This window comes from Gracilinanus agilis, chromosome 1 (assembly GCF_016433145.1).
Source record: "Gracilinanus agilis isolate LMUSP501 chromosome 1, AgileGrace, whole genome shotgun sequence".
Classification (NCBI taxonomy): domain Eukaryota; kingdom Metazoa; phylum Chordata; class Mammalia; order Didelphimorphia; family Didelphidae; genus Gracilinanus; species Gracilinanus agilis.
Genome location: NC_058130.1, coordinates 336,053,386 through 336,077,923, shown reverse-complemented (window position 1 = coordinate 336,077,923; position 24,538 = coordinate 336,053,386). Strand labels below are relative to the sequence as shown.

The following is a 24,538-nucleotide window of genomic DNA, read 5'->3' as shown; positions in this document are numbered from 1 at the left end:
CAAGAAGGATTTTTAAAATGTATATCAGTTAAACATTTGATAATTTATATAATTTCAGATAATTTAGTATTTTCTTATTATAAAATTACAACAATTCTTTCTGGCTAAAGAAACAGCATTTCTTAGTTGTGGTCTACAAAAACATCTTTCACATAAAATTTTTGTTATATCACCTTACTATCTATCACATACAATGAAAAATATAGGGTAGACTATAATTATTGTATAGTTTCACAGTGTGTCTAGTTACTTCTATACAAACTTAACAAAAAATGTCAGTGTCATTAAAAGTTTTTCTCTTAAAAAGTTAAAATGAAATATTAATATAAAAATACATACCTTTCTCTTACAAAATCTGCAAGTTCTTTTGTTGATATCTGTCCATGTTTCATATTATGGTAGAGTACATCAAAGCCACTATTTCTTTCCCCCTAAAGGTTACAAAGATTTTTTAGTTAAACAAACAAAAAAACAGATTAACATATCTTTAGGATACTATAATAAACAGTAACCCATACTCAAGTCTGATGATTAGTTGACTTTCTTTCCTTCCCTATATTAATAGTTCTATTCAAAATGTTGTTTTAAACTTTGTTTTCATAATATTTCAAGTTACAAACTCACTCCAGATAAAATCACTGTTATTTAAAAGATCAATCTAGACTTCAATTAAGAAAGGAAAAAATTTTAAGACATTTTACTTTTTAAATAACCATGATATCATTTTAATTTTTTAAATCTGATCCCAGGAAGTTTAATTCTTTTAACAGATGTTAAATGGTCCTTAATGTCTAACTCAGGGGTGTTTTAAAAAAAGTAGTTATGACAATATTTTTAAAGACTGACTAGTCTTATGGCCTAGTTTTATCCTGTAGGAAACTTAAAAAAAAAAAACAACTTGGGAACAACAGGTTTCAGTAAAGGAAGGTAGTATATCTTATTTGTTTAGAATTGATCTTGATTAGAAATCTCAGCTTAATCACCAGGAAGGGCAAATAATGTTTCTAGGCATACTACCCTATCTTGAAAAAGTTTAGTGCTGTGTCACCACAGATAAAATGAATACCCCACAAATGACAAGGTTGTTTAAGGTTCAAAAAGCAAAGTATCAGCAAATCAAGGTGAAGAGAAATGCTACTTTAAATGTGCATTTTGGAAATAAAACTCCTAAATATCTCATAATAAACTTAACAAATGCAAATGGTTACCAGGATTCATTTAAACAGTAATGCTCCACTTTTAAATTATTAACTTTATTTCTCAATATTAAAATCCAACATTAGTTGAAATAAAATGGCAAAAACTAAATATTTCTTGAATGCTGTGTATCTTAAGAGTCTAACTTGGATCAGACAATTCTTTTTCTTCAACTATACAATTAAACTATTCAGTTTAGTTTCCCCTGTAAAATGGAGGGGGGGGGGGAAACCAATGCTAAAATATATCTGTTGTTAATTAAAGCAAGTCTATAAGCAAATGTTATGTAATCTGAAACCTAGCTTTTCCACAACTCAAAGAAAACAGGAAACAAATTACAGGAACTTCCAGTTATGCTGAAGTGGTTCATAATAACCTCATCAAATGGTATGGTAAATATGTATTTTGTTACATATGCAGCAAATTATAATTTTTTATTTATGCTTCAGCACAACAAACATTCTATAAAAATTTCAGCATTCTTTTCCAAATGTAAAAAACAAAACAAAAAGAAAACACCAAAGTAAGGTATTTTCTGAAGTTAAATATTTCAATTTGGAAAGCCTCTAGGTTTTTCATTTTCAAAATAAAAGTTAAGAAACATATTTAGCAACCAACTTTGGTCTTCTACATTAAGAGAAGGTAGCCTAGCATAGCAGAGAAGCCTCTGACACATAGTAGCTATGAGACCCTGGGCCAGCCATCTAACCTTTGAGCACTCTAGGAAGCAAGATAGGGCCAAGCTGCCTATACATATATAATATTAAAAGTTCTGACACCCTCTCTGCTCAATCATTTTTTCCCAATAGATGAACATAATGTGAAAGAAAATTACTACTAATAATTTAGGCCAGGGTTAGTTGTGTAAACCCATGGATGACAGCAAGCAATTAGGAGTCTCTGGTTCTCTTCTCATTCTATTATTCACATACAACCCCTGTAATACCATATGATGTCAAAATTCAGCTATTATAAACATTGCCAAGAATCCAAAAAAATGTCAAACATCTTAGGAGCCTATTTTTTTTTAACCAAACCTGTGATTTCACTGGTATAGGGAGCTTTGATGAAGAATTTCCTAAACCAAAATTGTAAAAGTAACAAAAATAAAGACTTGTACGAAAATATTTATAACTGCGCTTTTTGTGGTGGCAAAAAATTGGAAAATGAAGGGATGCCCTTCTATTGGGGAATGGCTAAACAAATTGTGGTATACGTTGGTGATGGAATACTAGTCTGCTCAAAGGAATAATAAACTGGAGGAATTCCATGTGAACTGGAAAGACCTCCAGGAATTGATGCAGACTGAAAGGAACAGAGCCAGAATAACATTGTATACAGAGACTGATATACTATGGTAAAATCGAATGTAATAGACTTCTGTACTAGCAGCAATGCAATGACCCAGGACAATTCTGAGGGATTTATGGAAAAGAACGCTACCCACATTCAGAGGAAGAACTGCAGGAGTGGAAACACAGAAGAAAAACAACTGCTTGAACACATGGGTTGATTCGGGCATGGTTGGGGATGTAGACACTAAAGGACCACAACAATGCAACTATCAATAATATGTAAATAAGTCTTGACTGATCACACATGTTAAAACCAGTGGAAATGGGCATTGTATATGGGGGAAGGTGTTAAGGGGAAAGTAAAAACAAGAATCAGGCAACCATGGAAAATTTTTCTAAAAAAATTAAATACTTTAAAATAAATAAATAAATAGAAGTAACAAAAATAACTATAACAATAATAACTATCATTTAGATAAGACTTTAAGGTTTGCAAAGCACTTCACAATTATTACCTCATTTGATTCTTCTTTTTTTTTAACCCTTAACTTGTCTTAGTATCAATTCTAAGTTAGAAGAGCAGCAAGGTCTAGGCAACAGTATTAAATTACTTGAACAGTATTAAATTACTTGCCCAGAATCACTAGGAAGAATCTGAGGTCAAATTTGAAACCAGGTCCTCAAAAAATTAAAAAAGAGAAAAGAAACCAGGTCCTCCTAAGTCTAGGCCTGGCACTCTATCCACGGAGAGCACTTAGCTGACCCTCATTTGATTCCAATAATAATCCTAGGAGGTAGGTGCTAATGCTACTATCTTACAGAAGAAACTATGGCAGACAGTAAAATGGCTTGCCCAGGCTCACACAACTATTAAGTGTCAGAGGAAGGATTAGCATTCAGATCTTCCAATTCCTGATATAGTGTTCTACCCACTGTACCACTTGACTGCCTATAAGTAGCTCTAATCAATCTTCTTTGTCTTTAGCACAAGCTTGGTACAGAGAAGGTACTTAATAAATGCTATTTTACAGAACAACAGAGAGTTACCAGGGGGCCTAAGAAATTAAATTAGTTCAGGTCACTCTATCAGTAGGTGGCAGAGACAAGTTTTCCCAATTTTGAGGCCAGCTTTCAACATGCTCCACAAACAGAGTTGAAGTACCTAAAGCTGGTACATTTTGCTTATTAGTTCCCCATTTAGAGTAATTTTACACGTCTCTAGCATAAGTATCTGGTCTCCAAATCCCCAAAAGATTAGAAGCAACAAATTAGAGGGGAGGAAGACAAAGCAAATAGCTAGCATTTATATTGCATTTTTAGAGTTGCAAAGTACTTCACAGATATTTCTTCTGATCCTCATCATCTTCATTTTACAGATGAATAAACTAAGGCTAAGAGAGGTTAAATAACTTTTCCAAGGTTACACAGCTAATAAATGTCTGAGACACAATTCAAACTCTGGTCTTTCTACTCCAAGTCCTATGCTATACCATTTGCTGTCTTAAAGATAATGGCTGACATATCAAAATGCTTAAGTTGACTCTGTCCACATTTTTAAGTTTTAAGGCTTTTGAGTCTTGAGTCAGTAAGAATGTGAGCAACATGGTAGAAATGATAAGACAATTGGAGCTAGAAAAGGAATTAAAAGCAAGTGTGGGTTTAGAGCAGTGATTCCCAAAGTGGGCGCGACCACCCTCTGGTGGGTGCTGCAGCGATCCAGGAGGTGGTGATGGCCACAGGTGCATTTATCTTTCCTATTAATTGCTATTAAAATTTAAAAAAAATTAATTTCCAGGGGGCTAAGTAATATTTTTTCTGGAAAGGGGGCAGTAGGCCAAAAAAGTTTGGGAACCACTGGTTTAGAGTCTTTGCAACTCAACAGCTCATGAGTTCATGGCCCAATTGTTTCCCTTCTCATAAACTCATTGTAGTTCTCAGTTTAACCTTTTGCCTTACCTTCTAATTCTCCAAAATACAGGCTTTTGAGAAGGAAACCATAGAAAAAAAGGGTATACAAAAAATTTTAGTAGTTTTAGTTATAATAACAAAAAAAATAAAAATAATCTGCATTTCCACAGGAATCAAGGAAGGATTAGAAAAACTGGAAAACCAGAAAATCTGGAGAATGTAGAAAAAATACAAAATAATCTGAAGTGAATGCGGCAAAGTTACAAATCATTAACACTCAATATTGATAATTACATGGAAAAAAGTGTTTTGAGTCTACCATTTCTCTATCAAAGTTCTCTGGCACTAGAGGAAATACAAAATTTAGATAAAATAAGGACTTTAACTTCAGAGAAATGAATATATTTTTAAAATATAAGACAATAACATAGATTTTGAAAACATTTTGTTAAGGCATATTAGCAAGTATTACTAAAGGGGGGGGTGGGGAGGGGAAGAAAGGAGTTACCAAAGAAAGCTTCCTGGAGGAAATGGCATTTGACTTTGGTTTTAAAAAATAAGCAGAAATATGACAGAAGACAGGGAGAGTGAGCAGACCTGATATATGGAACAACATGGGATACTCAAGGATCAGAACTCATCTAGTCTGGCTATATCATACAGCACATGGAAGGGAGGAATACAAGATAAAGGAAGATGGCACCCAAATTGTGGAGAATCTTGAATGCCAGGAGAATTTGAATTTTACTTCATAGACAACAGTGAGCTACCTAAGATTTTTTGAGCAGAAACATAACGAATTGGAGAGTGAAAAAGCAGCAACAAGAAGATCTGAAAGGGGTTTATTATACTAGTCCAAATGATTTATAATCAAGGATTTATACAATAGGATAGGGGTAAATGGGAATAAAGAATTAGTGATAGAAGAGAGTAAAATTGTGGAGAGGAAATCAATAGGACTTGAAACAGAAGAAGGAATCAATAAGTTTATCTAAGTGCCTCCTACTTGCTAGGTACAATGTAAGGGCAAGAGATAAAAATACAAACACAAAAAGTGAGAATGTCCCTACCCTCAAGAAGCTTAAATCCTTCTAGAAAAACACAAGCATTCAGACAGGGCAATAAAGCATACAGATAAACTATCCAGTGGCAAGAGATGGGGAAAGGCTAACTTCCTTATCAGAGCCCATCAGGAAAGGTCTCTTGAAGAAGATAACTCAAAAAGCTAAGCCCTGAAGGAAGCCACAAATTATCAGAAGCAGAAGGCATAACAGAGAGCCTGTGGAAAAGGTGGAAGATGAAAGGAAACTGGAACATGAAAAGGAACAAAATATTTGGCTAGAACATAGAATGTATGAATGGGAACCATCTAGAAATAGACTTGGAAAGACAGGCTGGAGCTAAACTATGAAAGGATTAAAAATAACAGAGATTGAGTGTTATCCTAAATGCAAATGCAATTGCCATTAGGAGGCAACTGCAATAGCCCCAGATAGGAAATAATGAAGATTTTAGGAGGGTTTAGGTATGAGGAGTAAGGAGATGGATCTGAAAAATATGAAGAGATGGAATAGACAAGACTTGGCAATCAATTGGATATGGGTGGTGAGGTGGTGAGATGAGGATAACTCCTAGGTGGCAGAACTAGATGACTGCCTTTAACAGAAACAGGAAAGTCAAAGTCAAAGAGAACCCCCCAAAGTTATAATCATGGGAAAATGGATGGATATGATGCCACAGACAGAAATAGTAAGGTCATGAGATCACAAAGCAGGCTGAAAGGAAAATATAATGAATATTCTTGGTATATAATAATAGGTTATATTTACCTAGTATTTTATAGGTTACAAAGAGTTTTATAAACATTATTTCACTCAAAGTTTACATTAGCCAAGTGAAGTATGTAAATAACTTAACCTGTCTCCATTTTACTCCATTTACTGATAAGGGAACTGAATAATTTACCCAAACTCACAGAGTTAATTAAAGGCCAGAAATAGAATTTGAACTCAAAACTTCTTTTCTTTCCATTTTATTAGTGAGTTTAAGTTATCTTATAAACAGTTGTGGATGTGGATCTAGAGCACAAAAGAGTCAGGCCTGAATACATACATGAGTTGAAATTATGTGCTTTGCATTAAAATACTGAGTGACTAATGAGCTAAACTCTTCAAACAACTACATAGAGGAATGTGGAGAGCATAAAGGAAATAGTGAAGGAATGGAGTGGAAGAGATGGAGTGATTTAACAAATAAAAGGAAAACCAGAAGACTTTGGTGTGTATGTTATAGAGGGGAAAGTATCCTGTAGAAGGGGATGATTAACATTGTCAAAAGCTACAGAAAGATCAAGAAAAATAAAAACTGAAAAAGGGCCACTGGATTCATTTGTTAGGTTGTCATTAGTGACCTGACAAAGCAGGTCCTTTCCTTTCTGACCTTTTTAGACTTCTTTCACTTTACTTTCCCTTCATGGACTCTAAGTCTCTGAAAAACTGGCTGGCTAGCTAGTCCCAAACTCAGCACTTCATCTCCTACCTGTATACCTTTGCACAGATGATCCCTGATAGTGAGAATGCCCTCCTCCACCCCTGGCTCATAGAATCCTCACACTTCAAAGAGGAAGAAGTGTTCATTCCTTTTATGAAGAAGCCTTTCCTGATGCCCCAAGTTGTCAATGTGCCCTCTCTTGTCAAATTTTAATGTATTACTTGTCTACGTATATATTTTATTTCTAATATAATGTTAACTACTCAAAGGCAGGAACTGTTTTCATTTCTGTTTCTATTCTAGCAGTAAGTACTTAATAAATGTTGGCTAGCTGAATTCCCCAATGATTATGGATAAATGAAAAATTTCTGTATTTGAATACATAATAAAGTATGACCAGAGATACGAATCTGTTCTTTGGAAACACAAAAATACAAGGCAATTCATCATAAACAAGCTTTATTTTGAATTAAAATGACTTTCTAGAGCGAGAGGAAAATAGACGAGGCTATCTGTCCATCTTGTGGGTCATATAGCTCTACAAAAAAGATCCATGACCACTCAGAAGACTTCTGACAATCCACACAAGAAAAAAACAAATAAGAAAATCTACTGTTTAGACTAGAATTCTTAAAATGGGGTCCATGGATAGGGAGTCTGTGACCTAGGATGGAAAAAATTTACTTCCCCCCCCCATTAACCTCTAACTAAAATTTAGCAATTCCTTCAATTACTTAAAAGCAATATTTTGAGAAGAGGTTCATAGGCTTGTCGACATGGAATCTAGAGTTCCCAAACTTGTAGCTTAGTGATGTATGATGAACCCCAGGTTTAGAAATAGTTTGTAGTTTGGAGACCCCCAAAGCTAGTGCTTGTTCCCTGTTCCCATGAGAATCCACCCTGAAGGGAATCTCAGGCTAGCAGTTGCAGACTGAATAATGGACCCTAGGGTAAATGCTAAATACCCTTTTGTCCTAGGTAGTCTTGCCTATTGTATCAAAGACCCTTCCCAGGAAGACTACCTGGGCAGGGACCATTCCTTTAGTATCCATTGTGTAAGCAGTCCCTTTCCCCTACACCCTAGCCTCTAGCTATGATCCCTTTCTCTAGCTTGATTGTATCCTGTCAGTACAAAGTCAATCATCTCTCCCGGCCCCAGATCTTCCCAAATGGTATATAAATTTCCCAATTTCCTTTGTTCCCAGGAGTCGGGGGATCAGGGAGCAGAGCGAAGCAGTGTTCCTTTAGACTCTGCACAAGGCGCAGCTCTGCATATGAGGCCAAGTAGCCCTCATCCCCCTTTCCCTTGATTAAAGAGTGGCTTTATGACTATTTAATAGTTCTGCGTTTTTTCTAAGTTAGCAGGCTTCACCATAGGCTTGCCAGTTGTGTCCAAGTTTCAAAAAGGTTAGTTAAGAATTCATTGATTAAACATGCCGCCATTAAATGCCAATCTCTAATCTGAACAAACAGCAAAAGAACAATGACCTGAGAACCTGAGAATCTAGAATCTGAAAAGTAGGGAACAAAGCTAACTTGCATTACAGAAATTTTTTTAATTTCAATTAAAGCTGCTCAGAGACAAAAAAATTACACCAATATTTTCTATATCAATGAAAAATCAAGTGAAGAAGTAAAACTATAGGTCAGTCAGACAACAAACATTTTTAAGAATTTACTATGTGCCAAATACTGTGAACACAAATTGAAGCAGAAAGACTGCCTGTCCTCAAAAAGCTTACATTCCAATGGGGGGAGACAACACATAAAAGGAAGCTAAAAAGGGAGCAGAACTGGAGGGGCTGAGGCATGATAGAAAAAATTCACTGTGCAGCCTGAAGAAGAATGAGATACAGCTACCCTGGGTGTCCTCCTTAGAGTGTCTAAGCGGAACCATTTGATTGGAGGGGGAGGCTGCAAGAGTTGGAGAGTACTTCCAATGTGTGAAATTTCAAGACTGGAGTGATTTTCCAAGATGAAAAGTTTTCTCATGGTGGAGAAAATCCAGAATATAGATTTACACTCCTAACATGGCTTTGGTATAGAATGCCAAAAGATTTAGATTTTAGAGCAGGGGTCGGCAACGTATGGCTCTTTCTGCAGGAGCCATGAAGTCAATTTTTTTCAGGCGCTGTTACAGGAGTGTGCACTGTTACAGGAGCACGCACTGTGAGCACTGTACGGCTCTCACGAAATTACATTTTTTAAAATGTGGCATTTATGGCTTTCATGGCCAAAAAGGTTGCCGACCCCTGTTTTAGAGGAAGACCTCCAGATGTCCTAAGAAGGATTTATGGGAAGACATAAACAGGAACTGCACAAGATGAGAAAGTGTGGTGGATAAGATCCATACCACTGGAGGGAATACTTAATTTAATGAGCTCATGAATCCACTGAAGTATACATATCATCTTTTCTCAATCCCACTAGATTATGTTCTGTACATGCACTAAACAAATGTTGAATGAAAATTGTATGAATGAATGAAAAAGGACATATTAAGTGTATACTATATGTGTTGGGCACTAAGCTAAATCCTGGGGATATAGATATATACACATACAAAAATGAGATACTCTCTGCTTTCTCTGCTAACATGATAATAAGGGGAAACAACAAATATTGGGTAGTCAGGGAAGGGATTTTTGGTCGAGGAAATCATAGGGATACAGAGTGGATCAACACTCCTTCCAGAAGCCATGGTTATACTCATATGATTATAGTTTCCAGAGAAAAACGTGGTAGAAAGTAAAGAGGCCTGGTCCTACAGCAGAGAAGTTCAAAGCTAAATGGAATATATTACATCTAATTGACATACTAATCAGTTAGAATTACAATTAAGAGAAGACTGAATTTAATTTAAACTTTAAAAAGAAATACCAACTTATCACAGAATCTCAGAGTTGAAAGGTGTCATCAATTCCATTTCTTCAACATAAATTAATAAGAATAAGAAAGTATCAAAAGCTCAAAGGACAATACCAAAAGCAAAAATGCATAGCAGACTGGTACACCCAGTCAGAAGATGTAGAAGATGGCATGTGGGAGGGAGAACACTAAATTTGGAGTTAAACAGATCCAAGCTCTCTTACATAATACCTGTATGTCCATTACATTTCCACATGCATCACCTTCCCTCCTCTCATATAGCCACTGACTTAGTTAAAGCCAGCAACACCTCTCACCTAAACTATTCAAAATCTTCTTAATTGGTCTCCCTGCTTCAAATATCCCCTTTATCTATTCTTCACACAATTAACAAGCTGATTTTCCTAAAGAACAAATCTGACCATGTTTCCCTCTATTCAATAAACTCCAGTAGCTCCCTTTTAGCTCCAAGATCAAATATAAATATCTCTCTTTGGTATTTAAGGCCCTCCACACAACTGAGACCTAACTCACCTTTCCAGATTTATTGCATACTATTCCACTCCATGAACACTAGGGTCTAGTTAAATTGACCTTACCGATCATCCTACTCCATGTCTTCCATTTCTGTCTTTGCATTTTCTCCCACTGACTATAATGTACTCTGTCCTCATCTCCATTTCTCAGAATCATTGGTTTCCTTCAAGGTTCAGCAGAAGCACCACTTTCTACATAAGGCCTTTCCTGATTCACCACCCCCTCAAACCCCCGTTGCTAATTCTTCCTCCTTTAATCCTCTGGCTCCTCTGGCTAAACTGTAAGCTCCTTAAGGCAGGAACTGTTTTCAAATTTTATGCTTATATCTTCAGCACCCAGAATCAGGCATGTTAGCACACAGCATCTGCTCAGGAAAGGTACAATCTCTTACTCAGATAACTGTAGATAGGTCCCCTCCAACTCTAAAAGTCCTAAGTCTCCAGGTTAACATTGGGATAAGAAGTCCTTAAAATTTACAGGACCAAGTTTCTTCATCTAGAAAATGAAGAGTTAAACTAAAGGATTCCTAAGGTTTCTTTGAGGAAAGAGTAGCATTAAATGTTCTACTCATATTGTCCTCTTGCTAAAAACTTGGCATAAAGAAAAAAAATTGACTTCTGAACCTTGTTGACTTGCCACAGTTCCTCAATCTATCTATTTTTTAACAAATTTTTGTCTTAAGTGAAGCCACCCCAATTGAAGTTCTATGGTTTTATACCTACTTTTAAAAGAAATTTATTTTTAGTCTTATTTTTACTTATATCTTCTTTTTACATTACATCTAACATTAAGAAGCACGTTACAGACAAAAAGAAAAACTTTAAGAAATATTAACTCCAATTTCTAACAAAATAGATGTTGTGAAATTATATATCTATTATAATCAACCTCCTGGATGTTCTACACATAAGATATTCCATCACTCAGTTTTGAGTATTTCTCTGGCTGGCTCATATGCCTGGAATGCTATCCCTCCTCTGCTCCAATTACTGACCTCCCTGACTGCCTTTATGTCTCAAATAAAATCTCACTTTCTACAGAAAACCTTCTCAAACTCCCAGTTTCTTCCATCTGTTAATTATTTCCATTTTATTCTTTACATACATTTTAACCAACAATACCAAATCTTTACAAAAGGCAGGCAGAAAGGAAATAAGCATTTATTAAGTGCCTACTAGGTGATTAAAAACTTTACATATATTATCTTATTTGATCCTCATAACAACCTTGTGAGATAAGTGCTATTATTTATTATTTCAATTTTACATTTGGGGAAAATGTAATAGATAAGAGGTTAAATGATATGCCAGGATCACACAGCCAGTTAAGTGTCTGAGATTAGCTCTAAATACAGATCTTCCTGACTGGGCTATATGCACTGGGCCCATCTAAACTGCTTCTCCAAAAATAGTGAATTGAAGAAACATTTCATACTGATAACTCATTTTTGTAATGGAAATTTACCAGGGCAAAAAACAGAAGAGCTGTTTCTCTGAGAAAGACATTTTTCCCTCAAGGAGGGTAACTATTTATATTACTATGCATCACCTTGAAAATAGCTATAATCATAAGTATTTTTAAATGTTTTTGGTATAATTGTCAATATAAAAAACCCTGCTTACAAGTTGGAAGTCTTTAAGTCTAGAATTAAATGACATTCTTACTCAGGGGTGGCAAGCTTATTTACAGCTAGATTATTCATTAGTTTAATTGATACTTAAGAGTCAGGCAAATAACATTTTTGTGCACTTACTCTCCCAGGTTTCTGCATTAAGTGTTTAACAAGCTTCTGATGCCTAAAGCAGTTAAGGTTAGAAGAGTACAACATATACTCCTGAATCTATTCTTTTAGTGAAATTTTCCTTAGCTGACAAAAACATGTATTAATACTACTAGCAAACAAAAAGCAAGCATATAGGAAGACAATAAATTTAGTATGCACTAACACTGTATAATCTGTATGCTGATGTCAATGTTACAGAATCCTAGATTTTCCAATTACTTCAGTCATTGAGAACTGGGCCTAGAGTCAGAAAGTCCCAAGTTCAAATGCAGACTCGGACATTTACTGACCATTTGACTGTATACAAGTTATTTAACTTCTGCTTGCCTCAGGATCCTCGACTGTAAAATAGGTATAATAACAGCATCTACTTCACAGAGTTGTAGTTTTATCAAATGAGATAGTCTTTGTAAAGAGCTTAGCACAATGCCTAGCACATAATAAGCACTATTATTAAATGCCACAATCTTTCTATATTTTACTATAATTAAAGAGTTAAAAATGTTTCACATACCTCTTATGTATTATGAATCATTACAAAGTCTTGTCCAACTAAAAGAGATTTAAGTGACTGGTCTGGAATTATGATGTTCCTTAAGGGAATGCAAGTCTGTCAGCACCTGTTGCCTCCTCTAGCAACACAATGAATAATTGGCATATATATGATTTTTTTATGGTTACCAACTATAGTAAAATATTTGATGGTCATGACTCTTTGTGAGGTAAATTCTATTCAAACTGGAGCTCTTTGTCAACTAAGTTGGAATTTAATTATTAAAAAAATAAATTATAGATTAAGCCCCAAAGCCCCAGAGACTTTCTAGATTCTTGTCTCATCCAGAAGTAAATTTTAAAAATTAGAATCTCTTGAAGTTTCTAATGGAATAAATATTAATTCCATCATTAAGAATAATTTTGGAAGCTCAAAAGTATTTTCTCAGAACTTTTCAGTAAATTCAAAATATATCCATAAAACAAATACTTCTAATTTCTATTATTAAAATATTTCTATTTTGAGAAGAAAAATATATCTACACAACAGTGAAAAAGATGATGAATACATATATCAGTTAAGCCAAAGTTGCCTACTACCAGTGTCAAGGACTAGAGGAGAAACATAAGATGTGAGTAAGCAAAGACAAAATGCAATTCACAAGCTGTATTTAGCAAATGATTCTGCTCTTTATGCACTAAATCTTTCAATAGTTCCAACAAAATAACAAGATCAACTGATTTAAGTTCCATCTTAAATGACTGGGAAATGATTTAGATGACCAATATGCAAGAAACAGAGATATGACCCACAAGTAGTATATGCAAACCTTAAATAACTGAGAGCTGATTGTACCTTGTTTTCTGGTCTTTTCTCTTCCTTCCTCTAAACATAAGGGACATAATCTCTCATCAATTCCTAACTCTATCCAGTGGCCCCAAAGGAATCCCTGTTCTTTCCTTTGATCTCCATATTTTCCACTATTTTCCCGCCTATCTCTTTGTATTCTTTTATATCTATCTTCTCATGTTACCTTCTCTGACTATAAAACATGTAAAATGTTGTGTTTAGTTTTAAACAATTCCATAAAAGCAAGAAAAATCTTTTCTTTGATTCAGTATCATAGTATCTACTAGCATTGAATATAAATTTTATAATAATGGACTCCTGCTGCCATTTTTGGTTTTGAAGTCTGCTAAAAAATGTAAAAAATAAAATACTTGGAAAAAATTTTTCCTAATCTAACAAAAATTGCCCAAAAAAACCCACTAAATTTAATTACAACTGTTGAAGCTAAAAAATGTTTTCTCACCTGCAAATTGCAGAAAAGTTATAATCTCTCCTAATCAGCTAAGTTTACATTTACTCTCTTCAGACTGACACTACCTGTGTGATATTAGGCAAGTCACTGAACCTCTCTGGATCTCAGTTTCATCATATGTAAAATAAGGATTTGAACTAGATGGTCTCTGAGGTTCTTTTCAACTCCAAACAAATGATCCTATCAATACCAAAACTCAATTAAAAGTCAATTGCAGGGGCAGCTGGGTAGCTCAGTGGATTGAGAGTCAGGCCTAGAGACGGGAGGTCCTAGGTTCAAATCCGGCCTCAGCCACTTCCCAGCTGTGTGACCCTGGGCAAGTCACTTGACCCCCATTGCCCACCCTTACCAATCTTCCACCTATGAGACAATACACAGAAGTTAAGGGTTTAAACAACAACAACAACAACAAAAAAAAAAAAAAAAAAAAAAAAAAAAAAAAAAAAAAAGTCAATTGCAAAGTGTGCCTGGAATAGATTATGGTATCCATATTTTTATAGACAAGCATTCTGACCCAGTGACTCCAAGACTAGGCTTACACACAAGGAGGTTATAGACAAGAACAACAAAAACATTTATAGCACCACTATTTATAACAACTAAAGCAAGCTACATGCCCAGCAATTGGGGAATGACTATACAAACTGTGGCATACAATTTTTATGGATTGTCAGTGTCATAACATTCAACAAATTAGAAATACAAAAGAAATATGAGAAAACTTGAATGAAGTGATGCAGAGTAAAGAAAGCAGTGTCAAAGTACAACATATACACTGTATAAATTAACACATTAAAAGGCAAGAAAACTCAGGTCAAATACAATGGACAATGATCATACTAACTTGTTCAAAGTTAAAACAGAAGCTTTTGGGGGGGGGGGTAACAAAGATGGAGAAACTGCATATAAATATAAATGGAGAAACAAGTAAGGCAATTGATGTTTTTTAAAAAATTAATGGGGGGGCAGTAGCTCAGTGGATTGAGAGCCAGGCCTAGAGACTGGAGGTCCTAGGTTCAAATCTGACCTCAGACACTCCCCAGGTGTGTGACCTCTGGGCAAGTCACTTGACCCCCATTGCCCACCCTTACCACTCTTCCATCTATAAGTCAATACACAGAAGTTAAGGGTTTAAAATTTAAAAAAAAAAAAAATCAATGGAATACAATACAAAAAATTTGGAGACACAGGGAAAGACTTATTGACTGAAACAAGCAGAACCAGAATAACAACATGTAAACTGAAAACAATATGAAAGGAAAAACAAAAATGAGTATGGTGATAATTATAATGGCCTAGGTAAGAAAATGCACCTTAATAATAGTAATAATCACTACGTCCACAACAGATACTCTAGGCATTGGAGATACAAAGACAAAAATGAAACGATCCCTACTATCAAGGAGATGGCATCCTATAAGGAAAGATGACATGCACAAATAAGAATGCCAAAATATATGCAAAATCAATGAAAGAAAATTTTTATGGTGGTGGGGCAAGTAGGTGGCTCATTGGACAAACATGGAAGACCCTGGATTTTTAAATATGACCTCAAACACTTCCTAACTGTGTGACCCTGAGCAAGTCACTTAACCCCAAATGCCTAGTCTTTACCACTCTTCTGCCTTGGAACTGATGCATAGTATCAAGTCTAAGACAGAAAGTAAGAGTTTAAAAAAAATTTTTTTAAGGGTGGGGAGGTACTAGTACTAGCCATTGAGAGAATCAGGGAAAGGCTTTATGCAAGAGTTTGTATTTCAGCTGAGGAAATTAGAGATTCTAAAGAGGTAGTGGTAAGAAGGCAATGAATTCCAGACTTCAGGAACAGGCTGTTGCAAAGACACAGAAACAGGAGACAGGAAGGAGTATATTGTTGGAGGAAGAGCAAGAACGAGTTTAGCTAAAAAGAAGAGCATGTGATGTAAAACCCAGTGGAATTGCTCATTGGCTATGGGAAGGGGGTGGAAGGAAGGGAGGAAAGAACATGAATCATGTAACCATGGGAAAATATTCTAAATTAATTAATTAATTAAAAATTTTCAAATAAAATAAAATGAAGAGCATGTGAAAGTAAATAATATATTAAAAGGGTAGAAATGTGGATTGGAATTCTGGATGGCAATTTGGAACTATGCCCAAAGGGCTTTAAAAGACTGCCTGCCCTTTGATCCAGCCATACCACTGTTGGGTTTACACCCCAAAGAGATCATAGGGAAAAAGACCTGTACAAAAATACTCATAGTCGCACTCTTTGTGGTGGTAAAAAATTGGAAAACAAGGGGACATCCTTCAATTGGGGAATGGTTGAACAAACTGTGGTATCTGTGGGTGATAGAATACTATTGTGCTCAAAGGAATAATAAACTGGAGGAATTCCATGTGAACTGGAATGACCTCCAGGAACTGATGCAGAGTGAAAGGAGCAGAACCAGGAGAACATTGTACACAGAGATGGATACACTGTGGCACAATTGAATGTAACGGACTTCTCTACTAGCAGCAATGCAATGATCTAGGACAACTATGAGGGACTTATGAGAAAGAACACTATCCACATTCAGAGGAAGAACTCTGGGAGTAGAAACACAGAAGAAAAATAACTGCCTGATTATATTGCTTGATGGGGATATGACTGGGGATATTGATTCTAAAGGAGCACCCTAGTGCAAATATCAATAATATGGAAATAGATCTTGATCAATGACAAATGTAAAACCCAGTGGAATTGCGAGTTGGCTATGGGAGGGGGTGGGGAGAGGGGAGGGAAAGACCATGAACCTTGTAACCATGCAAAAATATTCTAAATTAATTAATTAAATAAAGTTTAAAAAAAAAAAAGAAATGTGGGTTGGAGACAAGGTGAAGGCTTTAAATGCCAAACATAAGAATCTGTATTTTATCCTACAGGCACCACAGCATTGTTAAAGTATATTGAGCAGTAATACAGTGATAGATGCCTGTGTTTTAAGAGTATCATTTTAACAATGGTGGGGAGATTGTGAATTGGAGAGGAGAGCTGGAAAACAAAGATGACCAATAACAATTAAGACTACAGAAACAGTTCAAGTAAGATATGAGGAGTGCCCAAGAGTAGGATGGGAACCACACTGGGAGAGCTGGAAATCAATAAAATTTGGTAACTATATGGCATCAAGGTAGAGTAGAAAGCATGCTGGATTTTAAGTCAAAGGACCTGAGTTCAAAACTCAAGTTGGTCACTTAAATGTATGACCTCACTTAACTTCTCTAGGTCTCAATTGTAAAGTTAACAGTGGACTAGATGGCTTCTAGGGTTGCTCCTAGCTCCAAATCTCTGACTGTTATGATGACTCATATTCCTAAGTGACTAGAAGGATGATAGCACCCTGGACAGAAAAAGGGGCACTCAGAAAAAGGGTCAGGTTCTGGGTATACACGAGTTCTAGTTTAGACAAGCTGATTCTGAGGTAACTATGGGACACACAGTTCAAAATCCCCAGTATGAAGTTGTTAATGTGGGACTAGAAATTAGAAAGTTTAAAAGATATATAGATCCAGCAGAACTCTCCCTTCACTGCAGAGCTGAGAGACTATAGATATGAAATACTACATATGCTGCCAAATATTTTCGCTTTCTTTTTTTCATCTTTGTAAAAGGAGAGTCTCACTGGGTAGGAGATGTGAGAAGATACTTGGGTGAATATAAAAACAAAAGGTTATCTTTTTTAAATTAAAATATAAAGTTAAACATAATGCAATTAACTGAGTCATTCAACAATTCTGGAAAATTTGAAATTATACCACTGTTTCTACTCTTGGACTCAAAGATTTTAGTACTGGTCCTATATCCTAAGATTATTGACAATAAAAAAAGACCAACATAAACAAAAATATTCATAGCAGCATTAATTGTGATGTCTGAAAATCTGTTCATAACAACTAGAGAATGACTGAAAAAAAACTGTAGTATTTTAATATAATGAATATTTTCATCCTAAAAAATCTGGAGACAGGAAGGAATATCTTGATGGAAGAAGAGAATTCATGAATTCAGAGAAACATGGGAAGATTCATGTTACGTGACAAAATAAAGGCAGAATCAAAAGAACAATATGTTCAATTGCTCCAACAATGTAAATAAAGTCACCATTGAGAGATGGCAGTATCCTATTCTCAAAGTTAAAGGGCATTTTCTCTTACTAATCAATGTGGGACGTGGCACATAGCTCGGTGGATTCTGAGCCAGGCCTAGAGTCAAATCTGGCCTCAAAAACTTCCTAGTTGTATGACCGTGAACAATCAATTAACCCCTACTGCCTAGTTCTTATCACTTTTCTGCCTTGGAACCAATGCCTAGTATTAATTATAAGACAGAAGGTTAAAAATTTTAAAAATCATCATCATCAGGGGCAGCTGGGTAGCTTAGTGGATTGAGAGCCAGGTCTAGAAATGGGAGGTCCTAGGTTCAAATCTGACCTCTCACACTTCTCAGTTGTGTGACCCTGGGCAAGTCACTTGACCCCCATTGCCTACCCTTACCACTCTTTTGCCTTGGAGCCAATACATTGGCTCTAAGACAGAAGGTAAGGTTTTAAAAAATTTTTAATTAAATTAAAATTAAAAATCATCATCATCATCATCATAAACATAAACAAGGCATGTAGATGGCACAGTGGAAATAGTGCCAGGCCTGAAGTTAGAAAGACCTGGATTCAAATCTAGACTCAGACACTTCCTAATTGATTGACCCTAGACAAGTCACTTCACCCCATCTGCATAGTCCTTACCCCTGTGTCTTGAGTTGTTACTAAGACAGAAAGTTAGGGTTTAAATAATAATAATAAACAATATAAACAGAGAAGGAATGCAGGAAGAATACAAAGTTAAGGCACAGTCTTTATTTTAACAAAGGGCAAATTACAAAAATGTAAGATTAAATGTACAGAGGCAATCACTCTACCATGCTGGTTTGCTCAACTCTTCTCCCAAAAGAAAAAAAAATTTTTTTGATGGTTTATTGTTGTATATGCTCTGAAAAATGAAACTTGCCAAATCAAAAAGGGTGTGGACAAATAATATCATTCCTCCTCCAGAATGTGTATATACTACCTAATACTGTGTATAATTTAGGAACTAAATATCAATTTTTTCCTAATTTAAAAGTCAATCTCTTCAAGTTAACTTCTCTCTAAGTCTATCTTATCTGTTGTCTCTTTCATAGCCTCATGTACCTCCCTGAAATAGGTAAACTACATGAAGCATTTCTGATTAATCAAGATGATAGATTTTATATATTTAATAAACACTTGTCAACTAAAGCTTCCATCTTCCAATCTATTCTGTACATGAAACTGCTGAAACTTGATGTTCTTCGAATGTCATTTGGTTCCTATAACCGCCCTTCCTCTTTTCTCAAAGACTTTCTCAGGCTCTTCCATTACCTTAGATCAACTTAAAACTCCCAATTTGATCTTCAAAGATATTCAAAAATTAGCACTCATATTAATCTTGCCTTATCTTCCTTACTATCCACTGATGCTAGTAAGTAAACATACACACCATGTTCCCCCATGACTTTCATTCATGTTCTTCCTTCTCCCTGGATAATTTTCTGCCACCTTCCAAATTATTTTCTTCCCCTCCTTTCAAAATGCTGTTCAAGAATAACTTTCTTGAATTAATTCCAGATGAATCTCAATTAGCTCTGAACACATCAGCAACATTCCCCAAACAGAACAAGTGAAAACTGGTTATAAACCAGTTAAATATTAAAACTGGTTATAAAAATGTTTAGCTTCTGACCCCACAAAGCCTCAGCTTCGTCATCTACAAAATCTGGGAGCTAGACCAGATGATCCTTCTGATTATTAGAACTCCAGGAACTTTTACACACCTGGAAAGCTCTCCCTCCTCATTTCTGCCCCCTCAAATATGTTGCCTTCCTATAAGTTCCAGCTAACATCTCACCCTCTTCAGGAAGCCTTTCCTGTTCCCTCTTAATTCTAGTACCTTTCCTCTGCTGATATATTCTGATTTATCCTGTAAATAGCTTGTTTATACACAGTTGTCTGCGTGTTGCTTCCCCTACCAAGGCAGATAAATGGTGAATTGGAGAGTGTTGGGTCTGGAGTCAGGAAAATCCAAGTCCAAATCCAGCCTTAGACACTTACTAGCTATGTGACCCTGCACAAGTTATAACTTATTTGCCTCAGTTTTCTCAACTGCAAAATGGGGGTAATATCACCTACTTTGAAGGGTTGTTTTAGAATCAAATGACATATTTGTAAAGTGCTACATACTGCCCTAGTCAGACATCTGGAATAGCATTTGGTTCTGAGCACCACAATGTTCTTAGAAGAACATTGGAAACCTGGAGTGTGTTCGAAATAGTCCAGTTGTAGGAATGCACAGCTGAAAAAATAGAAGGTGGGCAGAGAGGACACACATGACAGCTATCTTCAAGTATGTGAGGGGTTGTCATATCAACAAGAGATTTTACTTGTTTTGCTTGTCTCCAAAAGTCCTGAAGAAAAGAAATAGTGGGTGCTGCAGAAGCAGAATTAGAATCTGATATAAAGAAAAGCTTCCAGAATAGTTATCCAAAGTGTAATGTCTTCTTCGGAAATAGGTATCTCCTCACTAGAGGTTTCCAAACAAAGCTGAATATTGTATAGGGGTTTCCTGAAGAAATTTGAGTTGGACTGAATGTCTCACATCTGAGATTCTGTGATTCTTTGCTTTCTGCTACTATTAATAATTCAAAAATTTCTTGCTGGTCTTCAAATGCTTCTCATCTATTCTTTGATACTACAAAAATTTTCCTGATGTATGTGTGTATATACAAAACAATTATATCCCCTATAAAGAATTATTGCATATGGAGATGGAGTCACTAAAAAAAATTTGACAATAGTAAATTAAACCTTTCTAGAGGGGAGTAATTAGTAGGAAAGAGAATGTTTTAAATAGGAAAAAAATGTTTTAAGCTGAATAGCACTGGAGAATGGAGAATGCTAGAAATGACCAATACTTGAAAGTTCTTTAAGGCACAAATACTACTTGTTAATGTAGGTTATAAGTTAAGAATATTCTAGATGTCATATAGTCTACTCAAGCAGTCAAGAACTATTATATAAGACATAACATATAATTTATGTTCTGCCCTTGAAAGTTTTGCCCTTGCTTACCTTCATTCTTTTGGCTAATAGTAAACTTATGAAATCCATATAAATTTTTTGTTCAATTCTTTAATAAAGTTACATAATATAGTCAAGAAGCATTTATTAACAAGCACCTATTAGTATTAGGCAATGTGCTAAGCACTAGTGATACAAAGAGGCAAAAAAGTTCCTTTTTTCAAAGAAATTCATAGCATAATCAGAAAGACAATGTTCAAATGACTATTTTTAAACATGAATCAGGCAGGATAAATTAAACAGAGGGAAAACATCAGCATTAAGGACCAGAAAGACTTTCTGCAGAAGAAGGGATTTTAGATGAAACATAAAGTCAGAGAAGCTAGGATGTAAAGATGAGGAAAAAGAGAACTCCAGGCGTACATGACAGCTATTGAAAAGGTAAGTAGTCAAGAGAGATGGAATGTCTTATTCAAGGAACAGTAAGAAGTCTGTATCCCTGGACTGTAGACTATGTGGAAGAGAAAATATAGGAAGAATACAAAGACAGGAAGATGCCAAGTCATAAAGGTCTTTAAATGGCAAAGTTAATATTTGATATTGAAGGTAAGAAGAAGGGACTGCAGTTTTCTAAATAGAAGGTACCATGATCAGGCTTAAGCTTTAAGAAAATCACTTAGCTGAGTAGAGGAAGTACTGGAGTAGGGAGAGAAAAGACCAACCAGAAAGCTATTGAAATAGTTCAGGCATGAGAAAGTGAGGGCCTGAACCAGGGTGGTGGCAATATTAGATGAAAGAACAAGCTGTTTAGGAGAGATGTTGTGAAGATAAAATCGATAGTACTTGGCAACAGGTTATATGTGGGGGAGAGGAGATAACAGTGAGGAGGTGAGGATGACATCTAATTTCCAAGTTTGGGTGACAGAAAGGTTAGTGAGCCCCTTTACTATAATAAGGAAGCTACGGAGTGGGGCAGGTTCAGGGGGAAAAGAATCTAGTTCAGTTTAGACATGTTAAGTTTAAGATGGCTACAGGACATATAGTTCAAGATGCCCAAAAGACAGGTCAAAAAGGGAGCCTGCATATCAGGATAGACTTTAAGGATAGACAGACAATGAGATGATTCAGTGGATATAGAGCTAGGCCTAGAAATGTCAGGTCCCAAGTTCAAATTTAGCCAAGACACTTCCTAGTTGAATGACTCTGGGTAAATCACTCAACCCCCAATTGTCGAGCCTTACCACTTTTCTACCTTGGAACCAATACTTAATATTGATCCTGGGGTAGAAAATAGGGGTTTGAAAAAAAGAAGTTAGGGCTAGATGAGAATCACCTAATATAGAAATGACAATGTAATTCAATATCAAATTATTCATTTTAAGCACTATATGGAACTATTTCATAATATTGATTTCCTTTGAAACAACACCATGAAGTAGGAGGCATTAAGTATTATTACCATTTTATAAACAAGGTGAAAAAACTTAAGAAGTGACTTAGCAAGGTCATACATATAGCTAGTCAGGATTCCAGCAGAGATCCCCCCAACCCCAGGTTTTCTGACTCCCAAGTCCAGTGTGCTTTCTACTCACTCTCTTCCAAATACATGTATGCAATAACTGTAACCCTCAGATTAGTTCACACAGTATACATTCACTCTGGACCTCTATAAGCAGACTTTCTCAATTTTTTAAATACAAATAAAACTCTTTTTAAGTTCTCTATTCTATTGAAAAGCTAATAACTGTTTTCACATATGGATGACAAAGATTCTTGCTTTAAGTGATTTTAGCTGACTAATTTAGTTGAAAGGAAAAACAGTTTCAGTTTGAATATCAATGTTACCATACTATGTAGCAAAAACTTACTTATCAGCAATAAAACACCTGTTTTAAAGGAAGTTTTGAAATACATTTTCACTTCAGAATAAAATACTAAATGAAGGAATTAATCATTTTAAAATGATACTTTAAAAGAAAAAGACTTGCTTAAACCTAAAAATGGCATGTTTCCTCCTACAAACATCCAAAAATGCTACAGTAAAAAAAAAGGTATCTCCAATTCCTTTAAGTGTTCTCACAACCTCACCTCAACTAATTTTATTTCAAAAGCATTATTCTTTTAAACATCAACAACATGCTATATTTGTGTATTATATAAGATTTAAATGGTTAAACTGGAAGTAACTTGTTACAGTGAAAAGTATGCTGGACTTGGAATCAGAGAACCTAGTTCAAACCTAACCTCTGTAACCAAAGTGACACTGATCCAATTGCTTTATATCACTAGGGCCTAAACTTCATCATTTAAATGAGTAGTCTGGCCCAGCTACTGCACCACTCAGTATAAGAACAAATTTGTTTTAATTCTTTCTTGGGGGGTGGGGGATGAGTGGAATGAGAAACCTGTGATTACATTGGTACAAAGAATTCACAAAGAAGAAACTACCAATGCAAATCAGCAACTTAAGAGCCTTGTAGAGTTGACTAAGACACTAAAAGTTCAGGATCATACAACCAGAATGTGTTAAAGGTGGGACTCTATCCATTAGGCCACTGGCAATATTTTCAGTGGTATCTGTATGGAAACCTGGGATGGAAGTGAAAATGAATCAGCCTCATTTTGCTATCTGAACTACTTTGGGTTCTATTAGAAATACTAGTAGAAAAAAGTCTGAAATCATGAAGTTTGGAAATTCTCTAGATTTCAATTATCCAAGATACTCTTGCTCCCCCCATTACTATAATCAATGGCTATATAAAAAATTTTTCTTTTTTAAAAAACGACAACCACTATAAAGTCAGAGAATTTCAAGAATACCTAAATTTGGTCTTTTGGGAAGAGAATACTAGCTTATAATTTGCCTTTTCACAACCTAACAACCAGGTTTTACAATACTTCTGGGAGACGAAAATTTAAGAACAGCAACAGTTGTTCAAAGATCTATAAATTAATCCCATTCCAAAAGAGTCCAAGTTTAAAAAACACTAAAGAATAAAGATTTTAAGCTTAGTAACCAAACTACAGTACTACCTTTTCTGCTGCCTACACTTAATTCAGTACTTGCATTACTTCAAAGTTTTAATAAAAATGCAACTTTCTGTCCATGGCTAGCAGAAGGATGTAGAAGTTACCATCTCAGTTACTTGTGTAAACATGCAGCTTTCCTGTATATGGCTGAACTGTACTTCCCAATCCTGCAAACAATAACTGCAGGAAAACACACACAGAGACTCAGAAACGGGAGAAAGAGAAGTGATTTTTTCCCCCCAAAGAACAATCTATTAAGGGATCGGGGGTGGGGGTGGGGGGCGCGATTAGAATGAAGAAAGCAAAAGGGGCTCTGAGTGAAGTAGGAGGAAGACTCATTGCACAGAAGCTGGGATATTAAAATTTCAACTTTTTTGAAGCCTTTTTTTTTTTTTTTTTTTTGGAGAATAGGCCCTGAGGGCAACGCAGCGGTCAATGTAGTGGACAGAGCCGAAACAGGGATGGGGAGGGGGGGGGATCCGTCTCCCCTGGAGTTGAGCA

The 24,538-nt window shown here is 35.6% G+C and overlaps 1 protein-coding gene across 1 annotated transcript in view; it reads right to left on the bottom strand.

Annotated features, from left to right (window-relative positions):
- The window catches only part of FCHO2 (FCH and mu domain containing endocytic adaptor 2), a 145,586-nt gene that overhangs the window by 115,618 nt on the left and 5,430 nt on the right, over positions 1–24,538 (bottom strand). Inside the window, exon 2 of the mRNA XM_044663019.1 lies at positions 340–431. Within this exon, the coding sequence (XP_044518954.1) occupies positions 340–431 (92 nt within the window). The remainder of the gene's footprint in view (positions 1–339; positions 432–24,538) is intronic.